The 22,877-nt window shown below is 40.5% G+C and overlaps 1 protein-coding gene across 1 annotated transcript in view; it reads right to left on the bottom strand.

The window, feature by feature from the left end:
- Window positions 1-2,599: 2,599 nt before the first annotated feature.
- Window positions 2,600-22,877, bottom strand: part of CCDC148 (coiled-coil domain containing 148) — a 204,332-nt gene continuing 184,054 nt past the window's right edge. Inside the window, 3 exon segments of the mRNA XM_068969477.1 lie at window positions 2,600-2,746; window positions 6,808-6,948; window positions 9,067-9,184. Coding sequence (XP_068825578.1) covers window positions 2,600-2,746; window positions 6,808-6,948; window positions 9,067-9,184 — 406 coding nt within the window.

The raw sequence follows: 22,877 nt of genomic DNA, 5'->3' as shown, positions 1-22,877 counted from the left end.
GAAGGGGATGGACAGAGGATGAGATGATTGGATGGGATCACCAACTCGACGGACATGAGTTTGAGCAAGTTCTGGGATTTGGTGATCGACAGGAAAGTCTGGCATGCTGTGTCCATGGGATTACAGAAAGTCAAAATGAGTGAGCAACTGAACTGAACTGAAAATAGGCAAATTCACAGAAACAGAAAGCAGAATAGTGGTTACCAGCGGCTGCTGCTGCTGCTAAGTCACTTCAGTTGTGTCCGACTCTGTGCGATCCCATAGACGGCAGCCCACTAGGCTCCCTCAACCCTGGGATTCTCTAGGCAGGAACACCAGAGTGGGTTGCCATTTCCTTCTCCAATGCATGAAAGTGAAATGTGAAAGTGAAGTTGCTCAGTTGTGTCTGACTCTTCATGACCCCATGGACTGCAGCCTACCAGGCTCCTCCATCCATGAGATTTTCCAGGCAAGAGTACTGGAGTGGGGTGCCATCACCTTCTCTGTACCAGCAGCTAGCAGAGGTCAATGGAAAGTTCTTTTGGATGAATACAGAATTTCATTTTGGGATTGCGTTATGGAGATGAACAATAGTTATGATTGCACAAGAGTAATTCAAATAATTATAATCAAAATATAGTGTTTTTAAGCATCATCCCTTGGGTGATTCAACAATAAAGAAAGATAGAAGTAGAAGGTCTAATCTGAGAGTTCTCCAAAACTTAGAGACTGATGGAGATGGAGGAGTCAGCAAAAAGTCTGAGAAGAGACTAAGGAAGTAGGAGGTAAAGCAGGTTGATGTCATAGAGGTGCCAAGAGAGGAACATGTTCCAAGATGGGGTGGTTGTAATGCTGCCATGAAGTCAGTAAGATGATAACAGAAAATGGTCACTGGATTTGTCAGTATGGAGTTCACTGGTGACCTTGCTAAGAGCAGTGCCAGTGGTGGGTGAAGGAAACCTAACTCAGGACAAGTGACGGTAACTAGAATGTGAAGTGAAAAAAGTGAAAGTGTTAGTTGCTCAGTCGTGTCCAGCTATTTGCTCCTCTGTCCATGGCAAGAATACTGGAGTGGGTTGCCATTCCCTTCTCCAGGGGATCTTCCTGACCCAGGGATTAAACCTGGGTCTCCTGCATTGTAGGCAGATTCTTCACCATCTGAGCCATCAGGGAAGCCACAACTAGAAAGCGAGAAGACAACTAAATACCAGGAGGCAACTCCTTCAAGAAGTTTACCTAAGAAGAGGAGCAGAGAAATAGCTTGGTAGCTCAGGGAAAATGTGAGGTTAATGGAGATCAGTTTTTAAAGTGGCATTGATTCAAGCATAGGTATATGCTGAAGGAAAACTTGAAAATATAGGCGAGAAAGAGCATAACCAAGCAAGACAAATTTTTGTGGAACTGAGAGGGGATGAAGCTTAAATCACACATGGATTTCAGGTTATGTTTTTTTGTGTGTCATTTAAAAACTACTTACTGATCAGGACTCGCTTGATTGATTTAATGACCTACAGTTTGAAAAACAATGGACCTACAGCATATTATTTTATTTTCCTGAATCTATTTCTTTAACCATAAAATGGGAATGACAACCTTATAAGGCTGTTATGGTGGTCAAATAAGACATTATATGTAAAGTATATGGTACTGAGCACACAGCTTGTGCTCAATAAATGTAACTATTATTAAAACTATTTTTTCAAAACAGAGAAAGTTAATAAGGTCTGAGTTTGGGCATAGCCAGAACATATCTAGGCTGCTGCCCAAACTTCAACTAATATTTTCATCATAACCACAAGCATCAGATCTATGGTGTCACTATCTCCTGCTGTGGAGCACCAGCTACTTCTATTGTGTGATTGTATAGAAATAACAAAAAATGATGCTTGAGTTTTATTTGAATCACTTCCTTTCTACAAAATCATCCAGACATTTAATTGAGAACAGGGAAATTTTGATAGCATTCTAAATTTTAAAACATTCCTCCCAAAGAACCATACAAATGCATTTTCCCAAGCCAAACAGATATCCCTAGGTTTGAACTGCTATTTCTAATTTCTAATTTATTCTTACAGGCTAATTTACAAAATGAAATTATTTGGATGATTGGTTTGCAGTAAACATGGTAAACCAAACTGGCTTCTAAATTTAGAGAAAGGTTGAGTCTCCTCTTAGAATAATGGAGAAATAATAGAAGTATTAATGACAATCAAACTTTCATAATTAAAAAGTCAAATTCTGAAATAACAAGCAGAAATGAACATTATTAGGTAACAACAGCATAAATTGTGATTCTTGCAAATGTTTATTTTGAGCTCTTTTCATGGGATAATGCAACCTCCAAAATATAATTTACTAAATGATAATATATGTTCCAGATGTGTCATAATTAAGTTTGATAGTCTTTGGAGAATTTAGTACTATTAAACATAAAAAGAGATTGGAAAATAGTGCATAAAATTCTAAAAATCATAAAAGAAAGACAAAATTGTTTTAATAGATGCTATGACTTCTACATCTGATAATTTGTAAACTTTTAGAAAGTAGTAATTATTATTATCCATATAAATGTATTCAAAGAAAAATCTTGTTTATGTATAATAGGATTTGAGGATGAACTCTAGATTTTAAATACAGTAGACTCCATATCCTTTCTTGGAGGTTTTTGAGGACTGATTTTTGGTAATATCTCTTTGGCATAAAATGTTTTATGAAGTCCAGCTTCTCGGAGTGCTAACTCAAAACGAAGTCTAGGGTCAGAAATTATCTGTAGAAATAAAATGATATAAATATTATATATATAAATAAGTAATACAAATAATATAAAATAATACAAATAAATTTACTGAAGTAAATTTTATCCTTTAGTTCCATATTTCTGCAAGCTGTATAGTTTGATTTTGCTAGATGGATGACTAGATGACAATAAATTTTGCATATACAGTGACCATATTCTGATTATTTTTACTGAAATAAAGGTCAAAATTTTTTGACGTTATCACTTTTCAGTATATCAGTGGTTTCCAACATACGATGTATAGAGTATTATATACTAGATTAGTCAAAATAAAACATTAAAATTATTTAAAAATGGGATAAAAGAAGCTTACTTTCAGTAATATCATTGATTTGTTATTTATTGTTAGCTGGGATTATAAAATATAAGCAACCATTAATTAAAATAAACCTAAATCACAATCTTGTATATTTGTCTTTAAACAAACATTTTAATTTCTCCATCATTTGGCAGTATGTAAGTTAAGTTCAAATACATGGCTGCTACTTGAAAAACACAATCAACAGAACTTTTCTTCCAAGGCCAGATTTCTATTTCAAGCAGAACTAGAAAATGGTTCTATCAATCTGATTCTAAGTGGGAATAGACATATGAGTAGTTCAATTTCTGTTTTCATTTATAGCTGATTGGGCTTTAGTTCTTCTGCTTATGAATATTAATGTCAACAGACACTGTTTGCAATGATAAAAAAGTGGCCACATATAGATTTCAGCTAATGAAGCATTTTACATGAACATTATCCCCCTAGAGGATGGGATAATAAGCTGTTGAAAAAGTAGCCCCTCCTTCAAGGAGCTCTTAAACTAACAGAGGTAATAAGAATGTACACAGATAATGGCAGCCCATGGCAACATGTGACACGCTCCAAGAGTACTAGAACGCCTTGGAACATCTCCAGGTGCCAGCAGGGCTAGGGTGGCCTCAGGTAAGGAGAATAACTTGAGCTAACTTTGAGGTCCAACTTATTCTTCTATAAGGTCAGGAGTGGGAGTGGAGGAGGAAGAGAGATCAAGCAAGAAAGGAAGGCATAGGCTAACTTAGAGATGAAATGGGTCAATTTAGGATCAGGGTAATCTGGGCGGAGTACTCGGTACCATTGGGGAACATTGGAAAAGGACACTTCTAAGACTAGGACTTGAATTTCAAAGGCTTGAAATCTATGTCATGGAGTCTGGGGAGCTACTGAGGTTGTGTTTCTGTTTTCAGAATGGAACTAATATAATGAGAACTGTTGCATAAGGAGATACATCTGATTATAAGTTCAGGATAAATTAAGGCAGCAGGCAAACAAGAGACAGAGGCACAAAGAGTGCTTAAGAATCTACTACAATTGTCTAGACATAAAGTAATAAATGCCTAAAATTGGCTGGTAGCAAAGAAGAGATAACTGTCCAAAACATTATGAAAGGAAGAATCAATAGAACTTGGCAACTGATCAGATACAGGGACGGGGGCAACAATGCATATAAATGGAGAATAACACAGAATTTGTGTTGGCAAAGCAAAATATTTAAGTCTTAGACTTAGGTTTCTTCTCTTTTGCCCCAAAAGAGACTTCCTGGTCACTTTCATCCACTTCCAAGGATTCATGCTCCACCTGTGTGCTGTTGACATCCTAATTATCTCCAGGATTCACCATTTCTCCCCCAGCTCCAGCTGTGTGATGTTTAAAACATTTTCATAATAATAGTTTTTTCAACATATATCAAGTGAAATGGACATCTGCCTCCCATACTGATGTCCCTTTTCCCAATTCTCCTCCCCAGAGAAAGCCCAGTAGTTTCTTGCAAGCATGTATTAGACATCTTCACCCTAAACCTGACATGAACAAAGCAATTGCTCTCTCCCTACATCTGTTTTTTCCTTCTGTATTCTTATATGGTTAATGGCAGCACCACCTAATGATTGCAATTTATTGAATTACTACTAGGTGCCAGACAATATTCTAGGCTGCTGCTGCTAAGTCACTTCAGTTGTGTCCGACTCTATGCGTCCCTGTAGACGGCACCCCACCAGGCTCCCCTGTCCCTGGGATTCTCCAGGCGAGAATACTGGAGTGGGTTGCCATTTCCTTCTCCAATGCAGGAAAGTGAAAAGTGAAAGGGAAGTCGCTCAGTCATGCCCGACCCTCAGCAACCCCATGGACTGCAGCCTACCAGGCTCCTCCGTCCATGGGATTTTCCAGGCACGAGTACTGGAGTGGGGTGCCATTGCCTTCTCCAAATATTCCAGGCAATTGACATTTATTGTCCTAATCATCACAAAAACTTACAAATTATTATTTTATAGATGAAGTAAACAAAACAAACATAAAGATGTTAACAGCTTACACAAGTTCACACAGCCAGCAAACAGTGGATGTGGATTTTAATCCAAAGTGTAGGCTCTTCTCAATATCACTTGCTGCCTAGTTTAGAATCACCCTCGCTTTCATTGTCCTCTCCTCAGCCAGAGCCATACATGCCTCCACATCCCACCCTCCCCCTACGCCACCCTCCCCTGACTCCACCCCACTTCCATGAGGTCTCCACCATCTTAAAAGAACCCAACTCCACCTCCACCAATTTTCCATTCAGACCCATTGCTATAACATGAAGCCTTTATATACTTCACTTGCTTCAAAGTCTCCCCTCTGCTCATAGGTCGAAAGTCTTTAGAAAGTAAGATCTACTATACTTTCCACAGTCTGACCCAAATTTATGTTTGCAATCTTATCTCCCAGCACCCAAGACGTACAAGTAAGGACCTCTTTTCACCCTCTTCTGCTTGATCAAACCCTTATTTCCTCAGCCCAGGTACCTGAAAGCTTTCCGGCTTCTGACTTCAATTCTTTCCAAGCCCAGATGCCTTCCTGCTTTGACTTCTAGAGATACTATTGCATCTTCTTAACCCCTCTTCCTATGCCCACCCCTCCCCCATTCAGTTTTGCTGTTGTTTTTAGTTTAAATTATCTGGGATGGATTCTGTTACTGATGCCAAAATTCCTCAGTTAAGATGGAGCTTAGTTCCGTCTTCTCTGCCTTCTCTGCCTCCCATTCAGCGTTGTCTTCACTCCCCTCCTCTTGCTGCTGCAGCCCTCAGCCCTCTTTTCAGGGAGGCAGGTGATCTCACTCTAGTGGCGTTATTCCCATGCATTCTACTTTCCTTCCCAACCCGATTCTCCTGCTCACCTCCTCCACACAGAACAAGTTTATCTTGTTCGGGATGCAGCCCTGGCACCTGGCTCAGTGCAGATACAGTATATGTTCCATAAATATCTGCCTAATTAATATGTAAATTGTTCTTTTTATTAATATTCCCTAGCATATGCAGCACATAATAGAGGCATATTAGATTTATTTGTCATTGGGTGAATGTATAAAGTTTCCTGCTTTTAAAATAATTAAACATTTAGCTTTTCTTAGATTTATAAAGTTTACAGCTACTTTCTCCCTTAACTTCCATGATATTCAATCATTCATATGTCCTGGCTCCCTCTTCCATCCACCTAAAAAAAAAGCTTCTTAAAATCCCTTCTCTGTTATAGAAACAGACTAAAATGATTCAGAAGCACCTAGAAATAATTAATCTCTTAATACCTTTTTCCACAGCAAGCATTTTATCATTAGCTCCAATACATTATTTTCTGTTCATTTTAACTTCAGAAAGCTTCCCTCTGCTTTGTCTTATCAGTATCATCAATTGTTTCATTAATAGCATTTATATTATGCACTTAAATAAATTCTGAATATGATAAATATTTAAACAAAAATACAATATTAACACAACTTTAAAGTAAAATTTTATAAAGTTGTTTTAGATTAAAATAATTTCCAGTGTCACATTCATAACATTTTCAAAGTGTTTTGTTCTATGGTCACCTATTAACATTTTATAATATTAAGAACTGTCCAGTAATTACATGCAATTTATGCTAATATGCATGCATTTAAATAGAAACATTATAAATAATTTGTAACCCAAATGCACACTTCTGCAATTCTTATCATCATCACGGCTTTTGCATCAATCTTGCTAATTTCCATAATTACCTGCTGTTCATTGTACGTATTCAATGTGAAGAGTGGCTTCTGAAGAATAAATTCTTCTTCAGTTCCAATACCCATCCTTGCTTTTGATGCCACTGTATCTGACATAATTCTAACAGGATCAAATTGAGCGACAATAGCAACCTAAAAGAAGATTGGAACAAGATACACGCTAAATACTTCTGGGCAACATTATTAGGGCTTAATATCCATTAAAGTTAAGAAATGTTATTATTGCATAGCTACAGGTATGATTAAATTTAGATAAAAATTTCTTCCTGATCCAAAGTCAAGGGAAATTTTATATAGAAAACCTACACATTCAATCACCTTGAAAGTAACCAAAAGTAGAAAACATTAATTTTTAGCCACTAGAAATCCGTGGCCACAGTAATGACTCCATGAAGCTTTCTAGAAAGTTTAATCTGATTAAGCTGAGTCTAGAGTATGTCATTTATGGGTAAAGTCATGTGTGTTAGCATTATTGAGCAAGATGGGTGAGTTTTCATTGTACTGAGCAACAGGATTTCCAGGGACTGTTAAAAACCATTGTTTCCTCTTTCACTGAAAAACTCCAAGAGTCATTTTAACCCAAATGCCCTTGTGCTTTATGATAACTGAAATCAATCAAACCTGCATCCTAATGAAAAGAAGCCACTAATTTTGTAAATTATATGCCACCATTAATAACACCTGCCTGCTAATTCCTAAAGTCAGGAAATAGCAATAGGAAAATGGCATTTTTAATTCCATTTAGAAATTATAATGACATAACTGGAGGTTGCACATACTTTAATTATTATAGGTTTTACTAGCCAAAATGTCTTTTACTATAGTTCTAAACACTGATTACAGATAACAGGCACAGATATTTCCTCTTTCAAAGGTCTCACAGATGGAAAAAAATCTTAATCATATAGACTGTAGTTGTCAAAATGATATTTTGAACAAAATGTGTTTAGTAATAGTGACATTAAATTTTGTCCCTAGAAGGCCATGGTATATCATTATTGGCTAATGATTGAAAAATTTTAATTTCATTGACTCTAAGATGATCAGATGTATATTCCTATGCTTCGAACTTATTTCTATAATCTATTTATCAATGATGGATATACTATTTAGATGCATTTATACTTCCTTTATATGATTTCATTTAACTTAACTGCCTTGGTTTGAATTCATATTTACATTGAGTAGCTAGATGACTTTGGGAGAACTCTGGGCTGCCTCAATTTTCTCTTCTACAAAATAATAATTCCTACATCCTAGGGTTGGGGTAGGAGTTAAATGAGGTAAGACCTAAGAGCATTTAAACAGTGTGAACACACATTACTACACACCTATGAGGTAGGCAGCTGTTGTGCTGTTGTTCAGTCACCAAGTTGCCTCTGACTCTCTGCAATCCCAAGGATGAGATAGGTACTATCATTCCACTTTTTAGAGGAGGAAATTAAGTTTAGGGGGGTTAAGTGAAAGACCTAAGTTTCCTCTGCCAGTAAGCAGTGAGCCAGGTTGTACCAGCTTTGAAGGAAACCAGAGGTGGAGTTCTGATCCAAGATTCGATGCTAACTCCCAACCACATAGAAGGAGAGCCAGTCAGTCATTTCCTGTCAGCTAGGAAACGGTATCAGAGAAGACTTTGAAGCTGATGAGTTGTGCTTATCCTTGTTATGTTAATAATACTGAAAAATTACCAAGCAAAACTACTATAACATTTCCTAAGGTCTGAAATTCTTGCTCTCTATCAATACTATTTTCAAAAATTTTGTCTACTTTTATGAGCCAAAGCAATAGGAGGCTTTTATTTCCCCACAAAAACAGTCGTTTGAAAAAGTGATTTTTAACCTTTTTGTTCACTGTAGGATATTTCCAAACAGAAGTCCCTTTCCTAGGGAGTATTATCTTGCTCAAGCTCTACCACATTTTTTTTTGAGGAGAGTAAAATCCTTTAGCTACACGCAGGGTTTCACTGCTATGAATTGATACTATTCAGCTTGTAAACTAGAGGTAATATGGATGTATTTAACTCTTGGGAGAGATTTTTTTAAAGTTTCTGATAAAGTTCTTTTCATATACTAAGAAACTGAAAATAATTCAACATAAATCTAACTGTTCCCAGGAATGAGGATCGGTGTCCCAATTTGGAAAAGTTACATTTTATATAGCAGATGTCATGAACTAAGTCCTAGTAATAATGTTGTTAAGAGCACTTAGAAACATTTTTTAAACCACACATGAAATTCTCCAAATTAAAAACACCTGTTTCCTCAGGGCTTCTAGTCGCTTTTCTCTTTCTTCTTCTTCAAGCGCTTCTTGAAGGGCCATTTCTTTTTTCTCCATCAAACGCTTTTCCAATAATTCTTGTCTATATTTAACCCTTTAAAAATAATGCCCAGGGAAGTTAGGAGAACATCACGATAATGTTGGAGATTATATGCACAGCAGCATATGGGCAGAAGTCATCTCAGAAGTGACATCACTGTCATTTCCTTTTTACTTGCTTTGGATGATTTCTCATATCACAACCATAAAGGATGTTTCTATAAAATATAATTTACAATAATTCTAATAACAATCATAGAACTGCAGGTCATGCGGGCAGGGAAACATGGGGTAAAATCCAATCTCACTCCTTCATTGAAATCATTGTATTAACCATCAGCTGCCACAACTGCAGCTAAGCCAACCTGACAGATGACAGCCTCACCCTTGAGTTATTTCAGCAGTCTTCTAGTAAGTTTTAATACAATATGAGATTTAACAGGCTATGTTACTGTTTGAATAGGCCTAATTTTAAAAAGACAAGTAAATAAAATACTATAATATGCCCAAAGTATCTCAATTACTAGAGTTTAAACCAAACTTTATACTGTCACTTATTTTGTCAAGAATACTCTGTCTGGATGGATGTGTGTGTTTGTGTTAAGAAACGTTGAAAATTGCACATTGACTGTAGATGGCAGCAAAAACATGACTTTCCCTGGGCGTTGTTTCCATCCTCCTTAACAGCAAATATGAAAACCGAGCACATTTAAGTACCTGTTTTAATACTCCAGGGTTCATCTGGCCCTCCTCTGTTGCTCTTTTGGGGAAGCCTCCCTAACTATATTTTTGTCCAAGGTATCATTCTATTGAATTATAGAGATAAGATTTGCCTTTTCAAAAACAGTAGGCACCTGGGTTCTCAAGGTGGAAGGAGGTGTTAGCTCTGTCTTCTATCATTGATGGTTTAGATTTAACGTCCTCTGTGGCAAGAATACACAGAAGAACTGTGCAAAAAAGATCTTCATGACCCAAATAATCATGATGCTGTGATCACTCATCTAGAGCCAGACATCTTGAAATGTGAAGTCAAGTGGGCCTTAGAAAGCATCACTACGAACAAAGCTAGTGGAGGTGATGGAATTCCAGTGGAGCTGTTTCAAATCCTGAAAGATGATGCTGTGAAAGTGATGCACTCAATATGCCAGCAAATTTGGAAAAGTCAGCAGTGGCCACAGGACTGGAAAAGGTCAGTTTTCATTCCAATTCCAAAGAAAGGCAATGCCAAAGAATGCTCAAACTACCGCACAATTGCACTCATCTCACATGCTAGTAAAGTAATGCTCAAAATTTTCCAAGCCAGGCTTCAGCAATACATGAACCGTGAACTTCCAGATGTTCAAGCTGGTTTTAGAAAAGGCAGAGGAACCAGAGATCAAATTGCCAACATCCTCTGGATCATGGAAAAAGCAAGAGAGTTCCAGAAAAATATCTAATTCTGCTTTATTGACTATGCCAAAGCCTTTGACTGTGTGGATCACAATAAACTGTGGAAAATTCTGAAAAAGATGGGGATACAAGACCACCTGACCTGCCTCTTTAGAAATCTGTATGTAGGTCAGGAAGCAACAGTTAGAACTGGACATGGAACAACAGACTGGTTCCAAACAGGAAAAGGGGGTACGTCAAGGCTGTATATTGTCACCCTGCTTATTTAACTTCTATGCAGAGTACATCATGAGAAACGCTGGACTGGAAGAAACACAAGCTGGAATCAAGATTGCCGGGAGAAATATCAATAACCTCAGATATGCAGATGACAGCACACTTATGGCAGAAAGTGAAGAGGAACTAAAAAGCCTCTTGATGAAAGTGAAAGAGGAGAGTGAGAAAGTTGGCTTAAAGCTCAACATTCAGAAAACGAAGATCATGGCATCCGTTCCCATCACTTCATGGGAAATAGATGGGGAAACAGTGGAAACAGTGTCAGACTTTACTTTTTTGGGCTCCAAAATCACTGCAGATGGTGACTGCAGCCATGAAATTAAAAGACACTTACTCCTTGGAAGAAAAGCTATGACCAACCTAGATAGTATATTCAAAAGCAGAGACATTACTTGGCCGACTCAGGTCCGTCTAGTCAAGGCTATGGTTTATTCCTGTAGTCATGTATGGATGTGAGAGTTGGACTGTTGAAGAAGGCTGAGGGTTGAAGAATTGATGCTTTTGAACTGCGGTGTTGGAGAAGAGTCTTGAGAGTCCCTTGGACTGCAAGGAGATCCAACCAGTCCATTCTGAAGAAGATCAGCCCTGGGATTTCTTTGGAAGGAATGATGCTAAAGCTGAAACTCCAGTACTTTGGCCACCTCATGTGAAGAGTTGACTCATTGGAAAAGACTTTGATGCTGGGAGGGATTAGGGGCAGAAGGAGAAGGGGATGACAGAGGATGAGATGGCTGGATGGCATCACGGACTCAATGGATGTGTCTGAGTGAACTCCGGGAGTTGGTGATGGACAGGGAGGCCTGGCATGCTGCGATTCATGAGGTCGCAGAGAGTCGGACATGACTGAGCGACTGAACTGAACTGATAGCATCAGGGCTTCCTTGGGGGCTCAATGGTAAAGAATCTGCCTGCCAGTGCAAGAGATGCAGGTTCGATTCCTAGGTCGGGAAGATCCCCTGGAGAAGGAAATGGCAACCCACTTCAGGATTTTTGCCTGGGAAATCACATGGACAGAGGAGCCTGGCAGTCTGCAGTCCAAGTCAGACACAGCTTAGAGACTAAATTACAATGGCATCAGTCACAAATGTACTTTGCCCCAGGCGTGCACACCTATATTTTCCATGGATGTCCCTGCATTAGACCATTTTTATTCTGGATCCTGACATTTACTGAGGTGTTCACTACACATCAAGTCTTGTGCTAATGGCTCATTCAGACTTCACATGTTGGGGTACCATCATTTATCTTTACAGATAAAGAAATGGAGGCATAGAAAGGTGATGAAACTTGTCCCAAGCCTCAATGGCAGAACCTGAGGTCAAACCCAGGTGAACTGGCCCCAGAGCCCATGAACAGTTAACTACCATGTTCTTCTCTCTCCTCCCCTTGACAGCTCTACTCACCTCACTGACTGATGAATACCTACTTTGTGCCAAACCCTGTGCTGGAAATTGAGAGCACTCTGAGAAAAAGACCGCTCTTAAAGAGCCTGTGGTTTAACAGAGACAAAAGGCAAGCCCAAGAACTAAACAAGGCATACAGTATCTTCAGAGAGGTATGAATAAGGTCCACCCTGGATTCAGAGGAAAGTGAGATGCCTACTTGCTGAACTGTGAGAAAGACTGGTCGACTTCAGCAAGCACTTTATGGAGGAGGCTGCAGCATCTGAGCTGGGTCTGGAGGACTAGGGTTTGGAGAGGCCACGAGGCATGGCTGAGGTGTGGCAGAGCGAGAGCTGGGACGAGGGTGAGTCCAGGGAGGCTCAGGCTCTGCAAGTGCATGGTTGGCCTCCGAGAGTAGCTGACGTCTTCAGTTTTGTCCTCTGGGCACCTTGCTTGCCTCACCTCGTCACAGCACTGGGCACGGAAGGGTTCAAGGTGGCTGAACAGAGTGAGTGGGTGAGCAGTGACAGAGAAGCCCAGAAAAGCACTGAGGGGGCTGAGCCTGGTGGTCACATGGTTCCCTCAATGATCTGCTCTCGGGGAAGAAAACTCTTTAAAGCCAGGTTGCTCCTGAGGCTGGCAGTGAAGCAGCAGCACTGGGAGAGGAGGGAAGCAGGCAGCAGATACTTTAGGAGCACTAAACCCAGAACAGAACTTGGGAAGAAGGTCCCAAGCTTGCTCGATGGCTGCGGCTGTTGCCCCATCATCTCCCATTTCAGGAGTCACTACAACCAGACACATGGATTAAAGAATTCACAGGCCGGATTGCTCTCTTTCTCTGATGCCTCTCTGTCATAGAAAGCTCTGTTTCTCATTCCTTCCATGTTCACTAAGGCGTGACACAACTTTCCTAATGAGGTTCTACTCAATTTAAGCACTGAGTACAAGCTAAGGGAACTACTGTGAAGGTTCAATTAAAAGACACCCAGGGATTTGACAATTACCATATGTTAATTCTCAGAACTTCTGAAAAGTTTCTCTTCCTTTGGGATGTATAGGTTGCTTTGTGTGCTGCAAACTTTTGCCTGCTTTGTGGAAAAGTAATAGCTGTTTTAGTTAGAGGAGCTTGACTAGTGAGGAAGAGATTCAAAAGGAGAGTGAAGCATTTGAAGCTATTTGGTAAAGAAAGCTGGCTCATGCTTTACTTTGAAGTTCATTCATTCATTCATCAAAAATTTGAGCACCTCTCTGTGTCAGGGAAGTCAACGACTTCCCTGGTGGCTTAGATGGTAAAGTGTCTGTCTACAATGTGGGAGACCTGGGTTCGATCCCTGGGTCAGGAAGATCCCCTGGAGAAGGAAATGGCAATCCAATCCAGTATTATTGCCTGGAAAATCCCATGGACAGAGGAGCCTGGTAGGCTACAGTCCATGGGGTCACAAAGAGTCGGACACGACTGAGCAACTTCACTTTCACTTTCACTGTGTCAATCACTGTTGTTAGCACTGGACAAAGGATTTCAGTACAGAAGACATACTCCTGTCCTCACAGAAGTGACCGTCTAATGTGGATACAAAGATCCAGGCAATTATGGCACAGGGTAGCTCTTGCCCTGATGAGACAATGGGGCACAGGTCATGGGAGAAGCACCGTTGCCAGACTTGGGGCATTAAGAGGAGCAGCCACCAGGAAGTGCTCCGAAATTCAGATCTAAAAAAGGAGCAGGAATTCTTCAGAGGGGGAGAGAACAGAAAGAATGTTCTAAGTAGAAAAAAAAAAAATCATATGAAGGCCCAGAAGGTAAGAGAGCATGGTATGCTTGAAGAACTCAAAAATATTTGGAATGACCAAAAATGAAAATTGTAAGGTGAGGAGTACCAAGAGCTGAGGTTAGGAAGGCAAGAGAGGACAGGTAGTGAGGACTTTGCAAGCATGAGGGCTTTGATCAAGGCAACACAATCAGAAAACTCTCTCCTGTAATGTGGAGGATGGATTGCTAAGAGGCAAGACCAGAGAGACTTAATTCCAATGCAAAAAAAAGCTTTCCTGAATTAGGGCAGGGGAGGGCTGCTTATAGGAGTTAGGGAGATGATATAGTCTTAAAATTTATGTAGAAAATAGAATAAGTAAGCATTGTTAGTGTTTTTCAAGGGAAAGGGGGAAAGAGAGAGGAAGCTAAGGTTTCCATGCTGCATGGTGAACAACGGCATTCCTCTCTAAAACTGGGGACTTAGAGAAAGCAGGGAGAGAAGGAATTAGGTTGAGTTTAGCCATAGCTCTGCTGTCGTAAGATCTGGGCTGGAGGAATGGATGGGGATCTTTATCCATGGCATGGGACTGAGACTGAGAAACAGATAGCACCTATCCAGAAAGGTACTACAGTGTAAGAGGAGGTGGCAGGCCTAAAACTGAGTCCAAAGGAAACACCTTTTTTGGGGGTCATTTTTTCTATGTATGTTTTCAATATTTATAATTTTATATTATTCACTCATTCATTGACTGGGTGTCCACACTGTGCCAAGTGCTGTTCTAGGGTGGATGATCCACACTGATTAAAAAAACCAAAAAAACAAAAATAACAAAACCCTATTCTCACACTTTCAATTACAGGCATATATTTTCATGTATTTAGAAGTTTAATTTCTTTTCAAAATACCAATTTAATTTCCCCACTCTGCTCAACCCAAGGAAGGGGGCAACTTTTAAGAAGGGGACAGAAAAGGAAGAAACTAGGAGAATGAGGAGAAATTGTGGCAAAGAAGAGAATGACAATGGAAAGAGCAATGTCTCATGCTAAAAATCAGCTCTAATCTAAGTTAATCATTGGATTAAATAACAGGGAGCCATTGGCAAACTTGGCAGTAGAGAGGTGGCTGAAGAATTAGCAGTAGATAAGAAAGAGGTAAGAGAGACAACACCTTCAGTAAGGCTGATGCCAGTGGAGAGGAGAGAAGCAAGCTGGGGCTGGAGGAAGCTGATCACAGTTGCATTCGTTCCAAAGTGATGACCAAGGTGACTCTGACTGTTGTGAAGATTGGCCATGGGAAATTTTAAGGAGACATACTCAAAGTCTTCATTCCTAGAGATGCCAATGTTTAAACTCAAATAATAATTCACTGTAAAAGGGGAAACTCTTGGTACACCCTCCTTTTCCCAGTCTGGATGGAAAAATGTCTTTGCATAAAGAGAAGTGATGCAGAAAAATTCCTGGGAGAAAGCCAAATACTCACATATTCATGGGGAAAGAAAATAGCAACAGTAAAGTCAATCATTTGGAAAATTTTCCACATAAATACCTTTAGCCATTTGAAATAGCAGATTTTCTCCAAATTAAACTGTTGCTATGAAAGTCAATGTCAGGAAGTGGCAAAACTCAATAGTCTTTAAGCTGTGCACTGAATTCCCAAACAGGAATCGTAGGTTCATCTCTCAGTCTGTTTCATGCTCCCTGAGTTGACAAAGGTTGAGAGGGCAGCAAAGGAGGCCTTTTCTGCTCCTCCTGGGGGAGGAGAAGCATCATATTGTTCAAAAGCAACAGCTGTTGCAGAACCAGGCAGAGCATTAACAATAATCTGAAAAGGATTTTGTTTACGCTTCCGGACCTGAGTGTAGTTGAAGGGACAAGAAGCTTTCACGTAGAAATGGAGAATTTATATATCATTTTGGAGATATTTTTATATGTGTGATGCATTCGAAGAGAGGAGTTGCTGTTGTTGTTTAGTCACCAAGTCGTGTCTGACTCTTTTGAGACCCTGTGGACTGTACCCTGCCAGGCTCCTCTGTCCATGGGATTTCCCTGGCAAGAATGCTGGAGTAGGTTGCCATTTACTTCTTCAGGGGATCTTCCTCACCCAGGGATTGAACCTGCATCTCCTGCATTGAGGCTGATTCTTTACCACTGAGCCATCATGGAAGCTCAAGAGATGAGTATACAAATGCAAATAGTTTGGAAACATCATGAACTTCAGTGACACCCTCCTTTGCTTCAGTGAAACTAGCAGTAAGAACCAGGCAAAATATTAACTTCAAAATTTGACCTCCCTCCTATCTGAACGGAGACACAGATAACTTCAGTCTTAAAAGAAGCTACAGGAACTAAGAGGGGAAAAAAGACTTCAGAATAAATTTTTGCTGACAGTAGCAGGTTCTACAGTTTGTTTTTTTTTTAACTTAAGCAGTAAATAAAACAGCATTAACAATACATCTTAATTAGGTTACACTAACCAGTATGGAACTCCCACCAAAAATGTTTCAGGGAAGTAATTTGCCCTACTGAATTAGAGGCAGTTTCCAAACAAATCTGCTACTTCATTTTTAGGTAATGTGGCTTACTCAACACTGAACAAGAAATCTTTAACAGGCACACGCTGGAGGTGCTATTGCCAGAGGGGTTTGAACAGCAGTGCAGCATAGTGAACCTGTTTCTCCCTGCTGGGAAATCCAGTTTTGGCTTAAACCCCACTCAGAAAGCTGTTCTTCCCACCAAGCAAAGAGACACCCCCATGAGCTCTACAGGACTCCAACAGGGAGGAGGGCACAGATCAAAACATAGGCAGGCCAAGTAGCAGTACCTGTACAAAGGTGGAGAAGCCAGCCCACAGGAAAGAAGGAAGAAAACATAAGAGGTGTTCACATCGGCCAGCATCACCCCTCCAGTGGTCAGGACCACAAGATTCTATACTCAGTGAGGGTTCTGGCTAAGGGCATAAACAGAGACCAGTTCCTGTAAATGTAATGCGGATCCTGATACAAGGCAGTGACATCCTGGTACAGATCAGCATGGGACAAGAACAAAGAGGATTCACAGAGAACCCACAGAACCAGCAGGAGATGAACCCAGGCCAGCCCCAGACAGAGACTATTCTTATAGCTCAGACTGCTTACTGGTTCCTTTGTGGGGTGTAAAGGCAAGCTCCTGTTGGGACTTATCTTTAATTGATTAATCCAATTAGTCAACATAGAATTATTGGCAAACCTACTATGTGCCAGGCACTGCCCCCCAGGCTCAGGATATAATAATGAAAAATAAAATCCAGACAAACAAGATTCCCACTGTTAAATCATATGTTACTTATGGTTTGTTGTATATGAGCATCCCTAAATTAACATCCTAGTAAAATACATAAAATTGTTTTAATAAATTATTTTAAATTTATCACTGTCCTAAATTAGAGAGCTTTTTCTTATATTGCTATAGCTCGATAGTTCTCAACTACGACTATCATTAGAATCACTGGAACTTATAAAAACTTCTGATGCCAGGGCCCCACACCACACTAATTACATCAGAATCTGGTTTCGGGGCTCAAGATTGGTGTTTTGTTAAAAGTTCCTCAGTGATTCTGATATGCAGCCTGGTCTGAGCACAGCACTGCCTGGCCCAGTGGACCCCTAACCCACACTAGTGCCAGGATCACCCGGAGGGCTTGTTTTTGTTTTTTGGTATTTGTCTGGGCTGGGTCTTCGTTCTGCATGGGCTTTCCTCTGGCCGTGGAGACCTGGGGCTACTCTCTGGTGGTGCACAGGCTTCTCATCAGGGCGGCTTCTTTTGTTGCAGAGCACGGGGCTCTAGGGCATGGGCTTCAGGGCATGCAGCTCCCAGGCTCAAGAGCACAGGCTCAGCAGTTGCGGTTCACAGGCTTAGTTGCTCCGTGGCATGCGGGATCTTCCCAGATCAGGGACGGAACCCTCGTCTCCTGCATTGGCAGGTGAATTCTTTACCACTGAGCCACCAAGGAGGCCTTGGAGGGCTTGTTGAAGCTCAGATTCAGGAGTAGTGAGGTGGGGTCTGAAAAATCTGTATTTCTAAGAAATTTCCAGGTGATGCTGGTCTAGAGAGAACCACAGCCCAAATAAATATTTAGATTAAAGGAAATCTAATTGCCTATTATTAGCAAGACAAAACTAGGTGCATATCACTACCTCGATCAGCTTCTTATTCCTGGTTGCATGTGCTAAACATCACAGTTATATTATATGCCTCAGGACAGATCCAAACTAGAAGTTTCTGCTTTTGTGCTACTGACATTCATGAGCAGAAACTGTAATTTGTGTCATATTTTAGATTCTTCATAAAAGTGATGTCATTCATATTCTACTGTATACACACACACACACACACACACACACATTGCCACATCTTTTTACCTATAAAATAGAAACACACTCACAGACATAGAGAACAGACTTGTAGTTGCCAAGGTAGGGGCAAAGAGGGAGAGGGTTGGCTTGGGAGTTTGGGGTTACTAGATGCAAATGGTTATATAGAAAATGAATAAACAACTAGGTCCTTCTGTATAGCACAGGGAACTATATTTAGAATCCTGGGATAAACCATAATGGAAAAGAATATGAGAAAGAACATGCATATGCATCACTGAATCACTTTGGTGTAAACCAGAAACTAACACAATGTTGTTAATAAACTATACTTCCGTTAGAAAAAAGCAGAATCTTTCAACTCCAACCTATCCCTTGGCCTTAACACATATGGATGACAGGTGTCCTAGTGACAGTGGTCCTCCCAGGTTTGGGAGAGCAATAGCGGCTATCACTGAACCTCTTTCCCTCAATGGACTAACACTGGGATATCCTGATGACAACTGGAAACTTCAGACTCCTGGTGATATTTAAAGGGTCTATTCAATAAAATCAAAGCAGGAAGAAACAACTTGAAAGCATTTGAGCAATGAGCCACTTCCCTTGGGACTAGTTCCTGCAACTCCAGGGGGTGGGGGGGGTAAATGGGTAAATATTTTTCATACTGGAAGTGAAAACCCATAAATGAGAGTGATATACATTTTCCTGTTGGCTGTAATCAGTTCCAACCTAGCCATCTGAGTTCACTTGAGTCGGAAATGCAGAGATACAAACAGCTGTGAAACAAGGACTTAAACCTGGGACTCCAGATTTAAATATAGAATAAGATGTGAGGAGAGGGTTAGTGAAAGAATGTTATAAAAATAATTTTGGCCCTTGCTCCAAGTAAGTGCACAAACGCATTTCTGCCACATTTACCTCCTCTTTTTGAACTATTTCTAAGTCTTTCCATCTAGTTTTCAGTAATCCTTTTATATCCTCACATAGTCTCCAAATTTTCCTAGAATACTCTTTTCCCAATAGCATTTCAAGTAGGGTATAGGAAATAAAAGATGCATTGTCTATGGAGAATTAAAAGCAATAAATAAAAGCTAGTCTTTTTTTTTTTTTTGCCTTTTTAATCACTATGTATCAGCAAGTCTCAACAAAGTTAGAGATAAAAACTCCCTCTACTGGAGCAAAGCATTCCTATCTCACTTACTCAGGTGCCCCTTTCAAATGTTTCCCTTAATTGAAAACCAGTGCTTCCCAGGTGATACTACTTCCATTGCTACCCATTTACAATGGAGAGAGAAGAAAGATAGCATTTTCCTGGCTCTCTAACAATTCCAGAAAAGTTTTACCCATTGACTTGGGTTAGATCATCCTGTTTCTAATACAGTTCTTGGGATCAACTACTGGCTTCCCAGGTCCCTGCCATATTTACTGAGGGTTATTCAAAACTCCACTCTTCTAGTTCCTCGATCCTGAACAGCATATGCTTTTCCCCTCCTTTAACAGCCCCTCCTTAGACCAAACTTGGAGCTTGGCATCACCTAAAACCTTTGAAACTGTGGATAATAATTATCAAATCCATTTTACCTGCCTTCACTACTCAAGATCATTTCATGACTGGCATGTTCTCCCCAAGCTGCATGGAGCCTAAACAATAAGATGTTTGACCGAGGTGTTCTCCAGGAACTGGGAGTCAGTTCTGTCTTATTCAAACTGAAGGACCACTAACCCTCCAAATGAGCATGCTCGAGTGTCCACTAGGTGACTTTTGACATCAGAGAGCTGAAATCTTTACCTTCAGATGGTGCTAAGCATCTCCATTTTTGGATGTGCAGAGGCCTGTAACTTAGTTACACCTGAGGAGAATGATGATTACCTTTTCCCAACCAGCTCTCTCCATGCACCCTATACTTCAGACCACCCTGCCCATCACTTCATGGCAATGGGGAAGAAAATGGAAACAGGGACAGGCTTTATTTTCTTGGGCTCCAAAATCACTGTGGATGGTGACTGAAGCCATGAAATTAAAAGACACTCACTCCTTGAAAGAAAGGCTATGACAAACCTAGACAGCATATTAAAAAGCAGAGACATCACTTTGCTGACAAAGGTCCAACTAGTCAAAGCTGTGGTTTTTCCAGTGGTCATGTACGGATGTAAGAGTTGGACCATAAAGAAGGCAGAGCCCTGAAAAATTGATGCTTTTGAACTATGGTGTTGGAGAAGACTTTTGAGAGTCCCTTGGACTGCAAGGAGATCAAATCAGTCAATCCCAAAGGAAATCAACCCAGAATATTCATTGGAAGGACTGATGCTGAAGCTGAAGCTCCAATACTTTGGCCATTTGATGCAAAGAGTTGACTCACTGAAAAGACCCTGATGCTGGGAAAGATTGAGAGCAGGAGGAGAAAGGAGTGACAGAGGGTGAGATGGTTGGATGGCATCATCAACTCAATGGATATGAGTTTGGGCAAACTCTGAGAGATAGTGAAGGACAGGGAAGCCTGGCATGCTGCAGTCCATGGGGCTGCAAAGGGTCAGACATGACTGAGTCACTGTACAGCAACAATGTAGTTCAGTTAAGTTCAGTTGCTCAGCCGTGTCTAACTCTTTGCAACCCCATGGACTGCAGCATGCCAGGCTTCCCTGTCCATCACCAACTCCTGGAGTTTACCCAAACTGATGTCCATGGAGTTGGTGATGCCACCCAACTATCTCATCCTCTGTTTTCCCCTTCTCCTCCCACATTCAATCTTTCCCAGCATCAGGGTCTTTTCAAATGAGTCAGTTCTTCGCATGAGGTGGCCAAAGTATTGGAGTTTCAGCTTCAACATCAGTCCTGCCAATGAACACTCGGGAGTGATCTCTTTTAGGATGGACTGGTTGGATCTCCTTGCAGTCCAAGGGACTCTCAAAAGTCTTCTCTAACACCACAGTTCAAAAGCATCAATTCTTCAGCGCTCAGCTTTCTTTATAGTCCAATTCTCACATCCATACATGACTACTGGAAAAACCACAGCCTTGACTAGACAGACCTTTGTTGGCAAAGTAACAATGTATTTATTGACAGGCAAAAATATTAATGAAATACATGGGAAATTTTTAAAAGAATTTGCATTAAGATATATTGGTTACCTCAGATTGAATAGCAACGTATGCTTTATTCTTTATCCCAAATACCCAGTGCCCCATGCCTCTGGGAAGTGTGTGTGTGGGGAGGTGGGTGTGGGGCAGTCTGAGACTTGTTCTCCTGTCTCCTTAATTGGCTGCTTAGCTAATTATTGCTCTCTGCTGCACAACCCTGGCTTCTCAGCGCTTTGCTTTGCTGCCTATCAGGCAAAACGAACCAGGTTTGGGAACACCATTTCCCTGCCAAAATTTTACACTGAGTATTCTGTTCTGATTCCAATCTCCAGAGTCACTGAATAGACTGACAAAGGTTGTAAGCTAAGTAACCAGGAATGGATTGCCTTCCAACCTCTTGTCCTTTATGTGTTGATTATTTAACCTTACTCAACCTGATATCACTTTAGTGTGTCAGGCTCTCCACTTATCAACAGCTCTTATAAACTATAAACTTTGTGCCGGGCACTGGGCTAGGTCTTCCCTCACGAAGCTTACTGTCATTCTACTCCTTCCTTTTCTCCCAGGCTACGAGACACAATCAGATTTCCCCAGTTCTCTCTCCAGCTTTGGACTGATGGGTCTATCTGTTCAAAGGCATTGCCACTAGTAATCTTTTGGTATCTTCTTGCCACAACTGCCTTGCCAATTTCCAGCTCTCATTGTTTACTGAATATTATGTATTTATGAGGTTTGAGCCTTACCGAAACATTTAACACTCCTCCAGAATGATTTTTACTTACCCCAGCTACTCGATAGTCTCCCTCTTAGCAGAGAACCTCACCTCCTATTTCACTGAAAACAAAAGGCCATAAGAATTTGCTTTCCCCACTATGCATTGCTCATTTCCAATCTTGTTAGGGCCATCTTAATTCATCCTTTGCTCCTTAAACCTGAGCTTTTAATCCCAGAAACCTGGCAGTCTCTAGGATCTTGCTCCAGGAGTGAATCTTTTCCTTTCCTATTTCTTCAGACTCTCTCCCCTTCATGGTCTTTTTTCCTCTGCATATAAACTTCTTCAAATGGGGAAAATATGTAACTCTCAACTTTCCTTTCAGCTACCACCTTCTTTGTCACTTCCTTGTAAAATTTTTTAGACAAAGAAGCCACAATTTGTCTCTAATTCTTTGCTTCTAACTCAGTGCAACAACCCCTACACTTGGCTTCTGATCCTTCCATTCAGAGGGATCCTTTTACTCAGTCGGCTTCTGATCCTTCTACTGCAAGTAGAAACTACTCTCCCCAATGTCTCTGTAAACTTGGGACCTTCTTTTAGAAGAAATCTTAGTCTGACTTGACCGGAGCAGTGCCTGGTACTGATGACCACCTCCTTCATGAAATCTACATTCAATTTTTGACTGCTGTTCCTCACCTTTTACTGGTTTCTCCTCATCTGTGTACCCAAGTTTTCAACACAAATCCTCTTTTCACAATTTAAAAACATTGTCTGGGAACATGACTTCAGCTACAATCAAGGCATGAAGA

Source organism: Capricornis sumatraensis, chromosome 3 (assembly GCF_032405125.1).
Source record: "Capricornis sumatraensis isolate serow.1 chromosome 3, serow.2, whole genome shotgun sequence".
Taxonomy (NCBI): domain Eukaryota; kingdom Metazoa; phylum Chordata; class Mammalia; order Artiodactyla; family Bovidae; genus Capricornis; species Capricornis sumatraensis.
The sequence above is the reverse complement of the archived record's forward strand: the minus strand, read 5'-3'. Positions and strand labels throughout refer to the sequence as shown.